The sequence below is a fragment of the Hylobates moloch genome, unplaced genomic scaffold, assembly GCF_009828535.3.
Source record: "Hylobates moloch isolate HMO894 unplaced genomic scaffold, HMol_V3 SCAFFOLD_16, whole genome shotgun sequence".
In the NCBI taxonomy this organism is placed as follows: Eukaryota; Metazoa; Chordata; class Mammalia; order Primates; family Hylobatidae; genus Hylobates; species Hylobates moloch.
In genome coordinates, this window is record NW_026652291.1 from 56,361,388 (window position 1) to 56,376,668 (window position 15,281).

Below are 15,281 nucleotides of genomic sequence, written 5' to 3' on the forward strand. Positions count from 1 at the left end.
CCTAATTCTAAGAGAGACTATATTAGGAACTCCCCCGATTGGGAGTCTACATACTTTAGTGACCTGTTTCTTCTATGGAACTGTAAGTTGAGAAGGTGCATGCCCTTTTCGATATTGTGCCCTCTGAACCAATGGCCCTGACTGCTTCTGAACTGGTAAGCAGAAGACATTGCTAACATTATAAAGCCAATGTATTTGCCTGTCACAGCTCACACAAGATAGCAATTGTTAAATGAATTTGTTATAATAAGTCATGAAAAAGCATAGTCTCACATTTGAGAAAATGCTCAAGAGATTCTGGAAAATGTACCAAAAAGAAAATTAAACTCAGACTTATGAAGACTAAATGAGATGATATATGTGAAGTTTGTAGTACAGAGTCTGGCAAACAGCAGAACCTCAATAAATGATTGAATTTATTATCATTGAGAAAATGACATTGAGCCTTAAGTATATGCTAGGAACTTTACCAGGTGTTAAAATGGTAAACTAAAATAGTTCACAAACTTGGGAGGAAGACAGAAGTATATATAAATAACTATATTATAGGTTATAAGGGCAGACTATGAGGGTACAGAGGAGAGAATCATCAACTGAGTCAGTTTCTTAGGAAAGGCTCCACTGAGAATGTATTGATTTGGACATTAACAGTGAACAGAAGGAGTCAGAAAAGCAAGAGTATTCATGATTTGGCTGTATGTATTTGTTCTTGGCATGGACTTACATTTCCTGAAACTATCTTTCTAGAGGACCTTGCAGAGGGGACTAGGCTGCTCCTAAATTAAAGTCATTAAAATAACCACGTCTCAAAAACCCTTGCTAATTTAAGAGCATGTAAGCATTTTTATCCCCAGTCATCAGCTCTATTTGGAGTTTTGCTTTGGTGTTATTGCCGTTAATTAGGCTTCTACAATTTCCAGGAAAGAAATTGCTACGACTAAAACTGCTATCTTTGAGTTCTTGCTAAAAGGCTGAGATGAATAAAGAAGAGCTTAGAAACTATAAGTATGTGCCAAACAAAAAAGTAGAGAACTGTCCTATACACCTGTTAGAGCCCATATACAGCCAGAAATTAGAAGATTACTAGGATTCAGCTTTACTCCAATGACCCATCCATAATCACCTCCAATTCTATGTGCCTTAGCTACTTTTTTGCGTGTGATTTACTCAGCAGCCATATCCAGTTCCTTCCTGCAGTGGAAAGAGCAATTCAAGATCCACTTTCTCTTCATGGCAAATCGGTTTGGAGAACAAATGAAATAAATGGAGTCCTGGAGGGCTGGATAGGTCAAAGTCAGGAAAAGAAGTCTGGAATTTGTCATTTATTCAGAGGAGTAAGGAAAACAGTGGGAGGTAAGGTGTCATAAAAAGAGATATAATATTTTGTTGGGGAGATGAGAGAAGGGGAAATCCCAGTGAGAAAAGGAATTGAGGAATGAAAGCTGACAGTGAATTTCAGAAATTAAATATTAGTTTCTCGCTAGAGCATATAATATTAAGACTTAAGCAGCTCCAGGGTCATCTAAATTGGCCGAAATCTGACAGCACAGTCAATATCTTGGCCTCATACAGCTATCCAGGAAAGACATTTGATCAGGGAAGTAGACTCTTCCTTAACAAGGAAAGGATACATCGATTAATCTCTCTGCTTTGGAAATCTTTCATTTCTGTCCCGCAGTTAACAGAGGACTGAGACACATTCAAAAGGCAGGTAAGCAAAATGGAGTCAGGGTTCCACCCGTGCTACTAATCAGCACAAAGCGGGTGTTCAGAGTCACATGGTCATGATAGGTTTGGAAACCAGGAAAGCACCAGTGCTCCAAGGTAACACAAACTAGTTAGGTGAAGCCACAGTACCCAGACTAGCAACTAAAGTAAATGTGGTGGTCAGTGACCTAAATTTAGAGAAGACCAGAGCACCACCTCAAGTCCTTGAACCTGATACACATGTTTTCCTCAGAGAGTGTTTACAATACTTCTGTCGAGGTGAGACACGGCAGGCAGGAGTGAGTGAGTTTGTTGTTCTGGTGTGAGAATTATGTAAAAATCGAGAGGCAAAATCGTGTTAGATTTTTCCCTGAATTTCAAATTATTTCAGATAATATACACATGTATGCAAATTTCTAAGGCCATGGCTGAAAATATGAATCCTGTGAAATAATGATGAAAAATAATTAAACTTGTATTATGCAAAATGCTGTAGGCATCCAAGTATTCTCAATTGCTGCCCAATAGTAATCTGGTAAACTATGAAGGTCAGATCACTATTAAAGTCTATTTTTGACACAGCCATTGATACAATTTGTCATAGTGAAGGCTAAGGTACTATGTTTCAGAGTAGAACATAACTTGTGAGTAAGGAGGAATGAAATACGGCATTACGTCAATCCCATGCCAAAAAAAATTATGTTTTAATTAGGTCATGCAATAATTTGCCTCAAGGCAGCAGAGAGTTCTACTCAAATAGCAACAAAATATGAAAAATGAATCAATGTCTAAGTGTGATAATAGTGCAATTAATTCAATCATCCAACATTTTCTTTTTTATACATATTTATCTATTTATTCTAATAATTGTATTATCAACAATTATAGTTATTTTAAAACTTGCAGTGGTAAGGCTAAAGTTCAGCCTTACTCTAGGGTTATAGACTCTTAATTTGGTGTCATGAAGTCCTGAATTTGAATCCCATGATTTTATCTGTGTGAATTTTAGCCAGTTAGTAGTAAGAATAGTAGCAATAACTCACATTTATTGTGTGCCAACTATACGCTAGATGCTGTACTATGTGCTTTTTACACACTATTTTAATTTAAATACTCAACTTGTCTAAGTTGTATTATTTATGAATTTCTGTGATATACATACTTATAAGAGTTTCTAACATAAAAAGTAATGACCAGTGGACTATAATGGTACAGAGAACCTTGAGTACAGTTTTCTTCTCATTGCCTAACATTATCTTCCGGCCAACCCCGCTTGGAGTGACTACATCATAATCACCTTCCTTCAATTCCTTTATACTTTGTGTTGCTCCATTAATAGGCTGTGAATAGATATTTGACTGAAGCCAGTCGTATAGCTCTTGTGAAAATAAATATAAACAAGAGAAAAACAACAGAATTTTTTTGTATCAGATAGAGAATTTTCTCTATTTTCAAACAAGTGAGATCCCTAAATGTAAGTTCCTAAGCCCATTTGTGAATATCCATTTGTTCATAAGTAAAAGAAGCACTATAGCAAGCAAGTGTAAAATCCTACAATTGAAAATGTGCAGAGTTGATGCAGCTTGGTTCTAGAACATAGCTCTGTCTCTGTTTCTATGAACGACTGTAAACCAAATGGCTATTCTACAAAGGAGACATTCTTTTTACAAACATTTTAATTAAAATATTGGTAGTCTCAGGTTAGAGGCAAGTGGGGACTTTATGTCACCCTCACACACGGATAGTATGGTAAAAATGAAAGAAATATGCAGACCTATTCTGTATCTCGTGTGCAATTTATATTTTTCCATGGATCATGGTTTTTGGAGGTGTGTCTAAAAAGTATTTGCCTAAATCAAATTCATGCATATTTTCTCCCATGTCCTTTTCCCAGGAAATTTAGTTTTACGTATTGCATTTAGGTTTGTGATCCAATTTGGAGTTAATTTTTGTAGATGTTGTGAGGTATAGGTTGATCTTAATTTTTTACCCATTGTTTGGCATATCCAATTTTTCTAGCATGATTTGTTAAAAAGAACTTGTTGCATTTTTAAGATCTTTTGACTATTTTATATCAATATAAAATGTATTTAAATCTTCGCCATTCCAGGAAGATCAGTCTTAATTCTGATTCTATTCTGTCGGCTATGTTATCACGCCTGTGTCTTTACCCTGAAATTTCTTAAAATGAATGTCCCACCCATTATCTCAATTCCTTGATCTCACAATGATTTGGTTTCCCAAGTCCTTATTCACTGAAGTAATTTGCCTAAGGACAGAGTGTGACTGAATGGTTGAGTTCTGGGGATCACGCCACCTGATCAGTTAGTGAGAACTGCTTCCACCGCTCATCAGTATCACAGCTATCTTTAAGTAACGTCTTGCCCATGTTTTCCTATTATAAAGCATTGTATCTAATTATAAGTTATCTTATATATTTACAAATAAATACTACTTGATTTCAAAAGCTAGAATATAATAGGGTTAATAAAACTCTCCTATAATTAATCTATTTAAACAAGCCACTGTCAAGCTTAAACAAGAAGTTCTGAGGCTCATCTTGTAATTATTATAGCCAAATCACTGATTGTTTACAGGATTTTCTTGCATAGCCTTGGGCATATTATTCCCCAAATTATGAATGACTGTAACAATTTGTAACTAAACTAGATTAAATAATAGAAAGCGAACTTGCCTGTTCTGTTTCTCTTTCTTTGTTTACAGACATCTTCTGAGCACTCTCTTACTCTTAAAATACATATCTGAGCACAAGTGTTTTCAGGTCCTGGCATTTTTTTGAAGGAATATTTCCAGCATGAAGTTCTTTTGGGACTAGTCACATCACCATAGCAAAAATAATCTCTTTGTTAATAGTTGTGGCATTATCCAATATTTTAAGAAATATATAAATTTTGTATGTATATACCTATACAGTGTTTACAAAATGGGTTCATACTGTTTTTAACTTAAAATAATGTAAATATTTTCATGTTATTATATAGTTTTCTCAAGTATCATTTCATTAAAGATGCAATATTACATCCTATAATTTTCTGTAATCCAGAAATAATAAGAAAGTAAGCCTCAATTTAGAACATTTGGAATGTTTCAACTTTTGTGTCTCTACAGTACTGTTACCGTGAAGATTTTATAGCACACTCATAATCCTTATGATAAATTCTGAGAAGTGAAAGATCTCAAGATTCTATATATTTTAAACTTTCTGAAGCATACATAGTAGATAAATATATTAGGGCTTAAAGTTAATGTTAACTATATTAATATTAATTTTGGGGAGGACTAGCACAGTAAAGTGACCAAGTGACATGAGCTCTAGGGAGAAAAATAGGGTAATATGGCCCTATGGCAAAGACAATGTCACAATTTTTAAAAACTTACTAAGAAAGGAGAAAAAGATATATCACAGACAAATTTTAGACCACTATTTTTCACACAGCTATACCTGATATTTGTATTTGAGTTGATTCAAAGTTAAAATCAAATTAGCTAACAAGTAATAAAACTCTGAAATGGGGATAGTATAATAGATTCATAAAAGATAATAATAGGCACATTAATAACAGGCCTATGAAGTATTGGGCCTGAGAAGGAACTCAGGGTTTGAACTCAACTACTTGGTTTTACCAGTTGTGAAACTGAGACCCAGAGGGAAAGATAAGGCAGCTGTTGGAGACAAAGGTGGCTCTCAGTCCCAGTCTGCCATCTTCATTTGAATGTTCTTTCCAAATAGCCTACTGATTCTTCTCACATTTTAACTCACAGAAGCACAGAATACATGACTTTCAATCTGACCTATCTTTTTTGTGAGATTAATTACTCTGCTTCTTAATGAGAATTTTTTGCATAATCTGTCTCACACACACACACAGACACACACACACACACACACACATACATTATATTATTTTCCAGATTGGAACATAATGATCTACTAGTTTTAGCCATATAGTAGTTAAAGTCATATCCCCAGCCTGAAGTCTCCAGTATGGGGGCTGTTGCCACTCATCGCCAGATCGGTGTTACGTAAATAAATGTGAACGGAGTTCTAGTGAAGACTAGGGTTCATGTATAAATTGTTAAACCTGGTTTGCTCAAGGTATACAATTTTATAAATAAAGGGGATGTGATATGTGAACTGGAAGCAAGAATCAAGACATTAGATGTCACAAGTAATGCCACTTTTGCTCACGGTGTCTTTCTTGCTTCCTCTGTAATATATGGCTCTTGTTAGAATGTGACAGGGCTACGTAGCCCCAGAGTATTCATCTATGTTGCTTAATCTCAGCCTCCTTTGGCCTTATAGAAATTATTTAGAAATATGGGTTTCAGCCACAGGAGGCCATGAGTAGTAGCAGTCACATCAGAAAAAAATAATATTTGCCAAAAAGACTTTCTAAGAGAGTTAAAGACTAGAAGCCCACTTATGGGTTGGTGGAAGATAAGGAGGAAAAACACAGCAGTATGCATTACTTGAAACCTTTCTAACTCACTTATCTAGAGCAGCTTTAAATCTTCTGGGTCAGAATCTCTTCAAAACTCTGGGGATGATTCAGAACTAAAACAGAATTTCTTAAGATTATTATGGGAAAATAACAACTCCAATATTCACTCAAATTTAAAATTTTGAGTTTGAAAGAGTAGAGGTTGTGCTGAAACCCTTTGTTCTCCAAGGAATTCAGACTAAACCATCTTTCAACCCAGAAAACCACAGATTTCCTGAAGATGGTTCTATCTCTTTTGTCCTATGAAGATACACTTACATGCTCCAGAGCTTGTGGTTTGCTTCTGGGAAACCAACAGCATCAATAGTTTATTGCTCTTGTATGGAAGCGGACAGCTCAGACTATACTTCTCCTTTTTCAGACAATAGATATTGACACTAAATTTCAAGGTCAGTTTATTGAAAGATCCAAAGGAATGCATAAGTTTGGTTTTTCATATGGCTGTTTACTTTTCACTCATACTCCGTGGTATGAGTGATCTTTTCTTTCTCTCTACAGGTCATCTAAGAGCAAGCTGTATGATGGTGTCCATGAAACTATTAAATCAATCTCAAGTGTCAGAATTCATTTTGCTGGGACTGACCAGCTCCCAGGACATACAGTTTCTTCTCATTGCCCTCTTCTCAGTTATCTATGTGGTCACAGTTTTGGGTAACCTTCTTATTATAGTCACAGTGTTTAACACCCCTAACCTGAATACTCCCATGTATTTTCTCCTTGGTAATCTCTCTTTTGTAGATATGACCCTGGCTTCCTTTGCCACCCCTAAGATGATTCTGAACTTGTTAAAAAAGCAGAAGATAATTTCTTTTGCTGGGTGCTTTACTCAGATATTTCTCCTTCACTTACTGGGTGGGGTTGAAATGGTACTGTTGGTCTCCATGGCTTTTGACAGATATGTGGCCATTTGTAAGCCCCTACACTACATGACCATAATGGACAAGAAGGTATGTGTTTTGCTTGTAGTGACCTCATGGCTCTTGGGTCTCCTTCACTCAGGGCTTCAGATACCCTTTGCTGTGAACTTGCCCTTTTGTGGTCCCAATGTGGTAGACAGCATTTTTTGTGACCTCCCTTTGGTTACTAAGCTTGCCTGTATAGACACATATTTTGTACAAATAGTCATTGTTGCCAACAGTGGCATAATCTCCCTGAGCTGTTTCATTATTTTGCTTATATCCTACAGTCTAATCCTCATAACCATTAAGAACCAGTCTCCTACTGGGCAATCTAAAGCCCGTTCCACTTTGACTGCTCACATCACAGTGGTGATTCTCTTCTTTGGCCCATGCATCTTCATCTATATCTGGCCCTTCAGCAACCACTCTGTAGACAAGTTCCTTGCTGTATTTTACACCATCATCACTCCTATCTTGAATCCAATTATCTATACTCTGAGAAACAAAGAAATGAAGATATCCATGAAAAAACTCTGGAGAGCTTTTGTGAATTCTAGAGAAGATACTTAGGTTAAAAATATAATGGTACAGGCTGGGCATGGTGGCTGATGCCTGTAATCCCAACACTTTGGGAGGGATATCGGGGGAACCAGCCCCCAATATTTCAATGTATGTTCTTTTCTATTTTCCCTAAGTGTCGGCTGGTCTGAGAAATAAAGGGACAGAGTACAAAAGAGAGAAATTTTAAAGCTGGGTGTCCGGGGAAGACATCACATGTTGGCGGGTTCCGTGGTGCCCCCCAAGCCGCAAAACCAGCAAGTTTTTATCATGGATTTCAAAAGGGGAGGGAGTGTACGAATAGGGTGTGGGTCACAGAGATCACATGCATCACAAGGCAATAAAATATCACAAGGTAAATGGGGGCAGAGCAAGATCACAGGACCAGAGTGAAATTAAAATTGCTAATGAAGTTTCATGTCCCACTTGGTACACATTGTCATTGATAACATCTTATCAGGAGACAGAGTTTGAGAGCAGACAACTGGTCTGACTAAAATTTACTAGGCAGGAATTTCCTCATCCTAATAGGCCTGGGGGTGCTACGGGAGACTGGGGCTTATTTCATCCCTTATCGACAACCTTATAAGACAGACATTGCCAGAGCGGCCATTTTAGAGACCTCCCCCTAGGAATGCATTCTCTTTCTCAGGGTTATTCCTTGCTGAGAAAAAGAATTCAGCAATATTTCTCCTATTCACTTTTGTAAGAAGAGAAATACGACTCTGTTCTACCCAGCTCACAGCCAGTCAGACCTAATGGTTATCTCTCTTGTTCCCTGACCATCACTGTTATCCTGTTCTTCTTTCGAAGTGCCCAGATTTCATATTGTTTAAACACACATGCCTTATGAACAATTTGTGCCATTAACACAATCATCACAGGGTCCTGAGGCCACCTACATCCTCAGCTTAAGAAGATGATGGGATTAAGAGATTAAAGTAAAGACAGGCATAGGAAATCACAAGGGTATTGATTGGGGAAGTGATAAATGTCCATGAAATTTTCACAATTTATGTTCAGAGATTGTAGTAAAGACAGGTGTAAGAAATTATAAAAATATGAATTTGGGGAACTAATAAATGTCCATGACATCTTCACAATTTATGTTCTTCTGTCACGGCTTCAGCAGGTCCCTCTGTTCAGGGTCCCTGACTTCCCGCAACAGAGCCAAGGCAGGTGGATCACTTGAGGTCAGGAGTTTGAGACCAGCCTGGCCAACATGGCAAAACCCTGCCTCTACCAAAAATACAAAAATTAGCCAGGCGTGGTGGTGCATCCCTGCAGTTCCAGCTACTCAGGAGGCTGAGGCAGGAGAATTGCTTGAACCCAGGATGCAGAGGCTGCAGTGAGCTGAGATTGTGTCACTGCCCTCCATCCTGGGTGACAGAGTGAGATTCCATCTCAAAATAATAATAATAATAGTAGCAGAGAAACAATTATTTTTTATATTTTTAGAGGTTTCTTTTAAGTATAGAGTTATTACATACACTGAGATGAAGGCAAGTAAAATGCAGTAAGATTACAGTAGTCAGATAGTCAAGAATATTTTTAATGTAGTATCAAAAATAATAAATTATTTATTTTTAAAATGTTGACTGAGTTATAAAAGTTGTCAAAGACTTACTTGTCCTTCAGAGGAGCTTGATAGATGTGTACTTTGTTTAGGTATTACAATGGCTTTTGATGTAAATGAAATAAAGTGAATCCTCAAAATGTCTGTCACATTTTTGTTGTATAATTGATTTAAATGATTTGGCACTCACTGTGACATCATGTTTGATTCTCTGTCTTCTTTACAATGTTAATGTCTAAGTCAGCACTCATATGCAGTGTCTCCTAAGAAACCAGTAGTTCAGACTTTCTATATCTACCTACACTCATTTTTCTTGTAGCTTCCAAAATGAGAATTCATGAAGATACTTTTACGGTTGTTAATATTATAAAATCTCAATCCCACCTCCTTGTCCCCATGTATTTCAATTCAAAAACACTGTACATCTGACTCCAAAAAGAAAATTATACATTCTAGGTAAATGAACTCTGGTCCTAGAACCAAGATGGTTTTCTTGTGTGACTGTGTGCTGAGCACTGGCTCAGCCACCATAGAGAATTAGCTTCTACCTCAAACCCAGAGCCACTGCAACTCTGCACTTACCCATACTTCCATCACAAGGTCCATGGCTATTTCAAAAGCACCTGCACCTTGCATACCATTATAGTTTGGGCAGTGGAATTCCTGGGCCCAGATACTGCTGCCATTACTATCCCAAACCACAGATCTGTAGTACCTCCATTCATACCTGCGCTTATGGCTCCAGATCCATGGCTTCCCCTAGGTTACCCCTCGTCAGACATTTATGCCAAAACCACCACAAGCAGTTTCTCAAGCTGGTCCCAGTGCCAAGAGAGATTTCCCCAGCCACAACATCCCCAGTGGGAGAAAAAGAGAGAGAAAGGACTTTTTAGCAGCCCTAGCCACCAAAGACCACAACAATTTTTGTCACCACTTCAAACATCTGCATCATTGGCTACTGAAGTTCCCTACAATCTTCATCAATGCCAACCTCAGCTGGTAGCGCTACACAAACACGACACTGCTTCACCTTCACAATAGTCAGAGCAGTTGTGTTTTACTCAGCCAATTCCCTCACACTTCCATGCAGGGGAAGTTCTTTCCATACTGAAACCAGCTCGTAAAGTCTGGAAGAGATGACTGCTCCAACAAATGCACAGAAATCTACTTAAGACAACAAGAAACACGAAAAACCAAAAGGGAATATCACCACGAAAGGAACGCAATAATTTTCCAGTATCTGTCTCTAAAGAAACAGAGAACTATGAACTACCAGACAAAGACTTCACAATAATTGTCTTAAGGAAGTGCAGTAAAGTTTAAGAATGTACAGAGAAATAATTCAACAAAATCAAGCAAACACCAAACAAAAAAATGGAGAAATTTGATGAAGAGATTGAAATAGTTTTTAAAAATCCAGAAATTTGTTTAAAAATAAATAACATAAAAATATGTAAATTGTGACAGTAAAAACATAAAAGGTGTGGAGGAGGTAGAATAAAAGTGTAGACTTTTTAAATGCAATCAAATTTAGGTATTTATTCACTTAAAATAGTCTATGATAACCATAAGATGTGTTATGTAAGCCTTATAGTAACTACAAATGAAAAACCTATAGAGCATTTACAAAAACAAAAAAATGAAAAATCAAAGCATATACTGGAGAAAATAAACTATGAATAAATGAAGACAAAAGAGAAAGATGAAGCAAAAGAAAAGGAAGGGAACAAAGGGTGTAAAAAAAACCAGAAAACAATTAATAAAATGGAGGTACTAAGCACAGTAAGTTTTCTGGCATATCCACAGGTTTTATATCCACAGACTCAATCAACCACAGATCAAAAATATCAAAAATAAATAAATAAATAAATAAAATAACAGCACAACAAGAAAAATAATACAAAATTTTAAAACCAGTATAACAACTATTTACATTTTATTTGATATTATAAGTTATCTAGATTTGGTATAAATCATACGACAGGATGCATGTAAGTTTTATGCAAATACTGTGACATTTTGTATCAGGGACTTAAGCATCTATAGATTTTGATAATCACAGGGAGGTCTTGGAACCTATTGCCTAAAGTCACTGAGGGATGACTCTACTTACCTACCAACAATTATCTGGAATGTGAATGAATTAAATTATCTGAACAAAAGATGCAGAGTGGCTAAATGAATAAAAAGATTAAACCCAACTACATACTGCCTCCAAGAGATTTTCTTCATATTTAAGGACATAAATAGACTGAAAGTGAAGGGATAGGAAATGATATTCCACGCAAATGAAAACCAAAGACAGCAGGGGTAGCCATATTTAAAGAGATAAAATGTAAGTAAAACTATAAAAAGAGACAGAGGAGGTCATTATGTAATGATTAAAGGGATGTTTCATCATGAGGATATAAAAATCTTAAATATATATGCACTAAACATAAGAGCAAATATTTTTAAAATTTATTATTTTATTTTATTGACAAATAATGTTTACTTATATCCATGGGGTATATAGTGATGTTTCTGGTATGTACAATGTATGATGACCATATCTGGATAACTGGTGTATCCATCATCTAAAACATTTGTCATTTATTTTTATTGGGAATGTTCAATATCCTTCTTCTAGCAATTTGAAATTATATGATATATTACTGTGGAATAGAACACTAAAAAGTGTTCCTATGGTTGTAATTTTGTATCTTTTAACAAATCTCCACCTCTCTCTTCTTTTTCATTACCTTCCTCAGCCTCTCATATCCTCTGTTATACTTCTTACTTCTATGAGATCAACTTTTCTTAGCTTCCACATATGAGAAAGAATAATAAATGTTTAACTTCCTGTTTCAGGCATACTTCACTTAACATAATGTCCTTCAGTCCTATGTTATCATGAATAACAGGATTTTATTCTTTTTTATGGCTGAATAGTATTTCATGGTGTATATATACCACATTTTCTTTATTCATCTGTTGTTGACACCTAGGTTGATTCTATATCTTGGCTATTGCGGATAGTGCTGTAATAAACATGGGGGTGCAGCTGTCTCTCAGACTTCGAAAACACAGGCAACAAAAGCAAAATTAAACAAGTGGGATTATATCAAACTAAAAGTTCTCTGCCCAGCAAAGGAAAAAATTCAACAGTGCGAAAGATAACCTATAGGATAGGAGAAACAATTTGCAAAATATTTATCTCACAAGGGATTAACATCCAGAATACACAAGGTACTGAACATCTTAACAGCAAAAATAATATAATCTGATTTTAAAGTGGGCAAGCAATCTGCACAGACATTTCTTAAAAGAAGACATACAAATGGCTGACAAATATGTGAAAAGATACTCAACACCACTATTCATCAGGTAAATACATATCACAATCATAATACAGTATCATATCACCCCAGTTAAGATGACCATTATCAAATATAACAAAAGTAGCAAATGCTGGCAAGGATGAAGAGAAAAGGAAATTCTTTTACACTGTTGGTAGGGAAAGCAAATGTTCTTAAACGAGAGATAGACTGCAATATAAAAATACAAAAGTGGGGCATGTCAAGGCCACACTTTCAACAATAGACAGGTCACCCAGAAAGAAAATCAGCAAGGAAATACTGGACTTCAACTATACTTTAGACCAAAAGGACCTAACAAATATATACAGAACATTTCATCCAAGAGCAGTAGAATAGACATTCTTCTCAAGTGCACACAGATCATTTTCCTATATAAAACATGTTAGCCCATAGAACAAGTCTTATCAAATTTATAAGACTGAAATCATACAAAATATCTATTCTCATCACAATGACAGTAAACTAGAAACCAATAACAGAGGAATTTTGAATAATTCATAATTGAATGGAAATTAAATAATATGCCCTTAAATAACAAATGAGTCAATGAAAAAATTAGAAGGGAAATTTTAAAATATCTTGAAACAAGGAAAAATGGACACACAATAAAATGAAACTTATGAAATGCAGAAAATACAATTCTAAGAGAAGTTTATGACAATAAACAGCTGCATCAAAAAAGAAAGAAGATTCCAAATAACCTAACATAACACTTCAAGAAACTAGGGAAAAAAGACCAAATTAAGCCTAAAATAGTAGAAGGGAGAAAAATTACAAAAATCAGAGCAAAAATAAATTAAATAGAGACCAGAAAAACAATAGAGATCAACAAAACTAAGAGTTGGTTTTTGGAAAAGATGAGCAAAATCAATAAACCCTTAGCTAGACTAAGAAAAAAACATATTAAGACTACCAAAATAAAGTTAGAAGTTAAAGAAGAAACCTTAACAACTGATACCACAGAAATACAAAGGATTGAAAGACCCTACTATAAATAATTATTTACCAACAAATTGGATAACCTAGAAGAAATTAATAAATTCGTAGAAAAAAAGAGTCTACCAAGAATGAATCAGGAAGAAATAGAAAACCTGAACAGACTAATCAAGATTAAGGAGATTGAATTAGTAATAAAAAGCATCTCACCAAAGAAAAGTCCAAGAACTGATGGCTATGCTGTTGAATTCTACCAAACATTTAAAAAAGAAATAACACCATTTTCCCCAAACTAATCTAAAAAATTGATAAGAAGAATTTCCAAAATCATTTTATGAGGCCAGCATTACACAGATACCAAAGCCAGACAAAAACACAAAAGAAAAGAAAGGAAAGTTACAAGCCATTATCCTTAAGGAAGGCAAAATCCTCAACAAAATACTAGAAAATTAAATTCAGCAACACGTTAAAAGGATTATTCACCATGATCAAGTGAGATTTATCCTGGGGATGCAAGGATGGTTCAATATATGCAAATCTATAAATAGGATATACCACATAGATGGAATGAAGATAAAAACAATATGATCATCCCAATAGATGCATAAAAACCATTTAACAACATTCAACATCCTTTCATGATATAAACTCTCAAAAAATTAAATGTAGAATAAATATAGCTTAACACAATAAAGGTCATATATGACAAGCCCATAAGTAACATCATTCTCAAGATGAAAAAAGCTGAAAGGCTTTTCCTCTAAGATCGAGAGCAAGACAAAGATGTACAGTCTCACTACTTTTTTTCAACATAGAAGTCCTAGCCAGAGCATTTAGGTAAGAGAAATGAAAGGCATTCAAATTAGAAACAAAGAAGTCAAATTGTCTCTGTTTGCAAATCATGTCAACTTGTATCTAAAAGTCCCTAATAACTCCACCAGAAAACTGTTATAACTGTTAGAACTAATAAACAAATTCAGTAAAGTTAAAGGATAAAAAATCAATATACAACAATTGGTAGTGTTTCTATACATTAGCAACAAACTATCTGAAAAAGAATCAGGAAACATCTCATTTACAATAGCTATAATACATAAAATACTTAGGAATAAATTTTACGAAGGAGTTGAAAGATCTTATCGCTCATTTAACATTTAACATTGTTAAATGTAACTGAAGAAGACACAAACAAATGAAAGATATCTTGCATTCATGGATTGTAAGAATTATTATTTGCAGGTTTATCAGTAGCATACCTATTTCCAATACCATTAGTATTATATTTCAAATCTCTGTGAATTTGATAGGTAAAAATAGTATCCCTTTGATGTTTAAATTTTCATTGTCATTTTAGTGAAATAAAGCATTTTCCATATGTTTATTAAACAACTGTATTTATTTCATTGTGTATTTCTTTTTCATTAATTATATTTTAGAAACATCTTATGTTTCCCTAAATAATCTGCATGTATTTATAGTTGTGTATAATTATCTTTTATAAATATATTGTGCTTTCTTATTAATTTAACTCTTAATTGATTTGGAGTTTGCTAGATGCATATGACAATCATTTTTACTTCACCTTTCCTGTTTTTTTAATCTCACTTTAATTCAATTGTTTTATTTCTTTGGCCATAATTCTAAAACAATATTAAACAATACTGACAGAGAAAGGTAATTTATTTTAATACAAATTAATCACCAGGTGTGACGACATGTGCCT

At 35.0% G+C, this 15,281-nt stretch overlaps 1 protein-coding gene across 1 annotated transcript; it reads left to right on the forward strand.

Moving 5' to 3' along the window:
* On the forward strand, positions 1–11,468 carry LOC116484627 (olfactory receptor 4K17). The gene is made up of 2 exons (XM_058429237.1): positions 1–155; positions 6,729–11,468. Exon 2 carries the CDS (start codon positions 6,749–6,751, stop codon positions 7,697–7,699), a length of 951 nt encoding a protein of 316 aa, XP_058285220.1. The 5' UTR covers positions 1–155; positions 6,729–6,748; the 3' UTR covers positions 7,700–11,468.
* Positions 11,469–15,281: the final 3,813 nt, after the last annotated feature.

Bases quoted from the DNA above. Each gene is read 5' to 3' on its own strand.
- LOC116484627 (XM_058429237.1), top strand. From the start codon at position 6,749: ATGATGGTGTCCATGAAACTATTAAATCAATCTCAAGTGTCAGAATTC.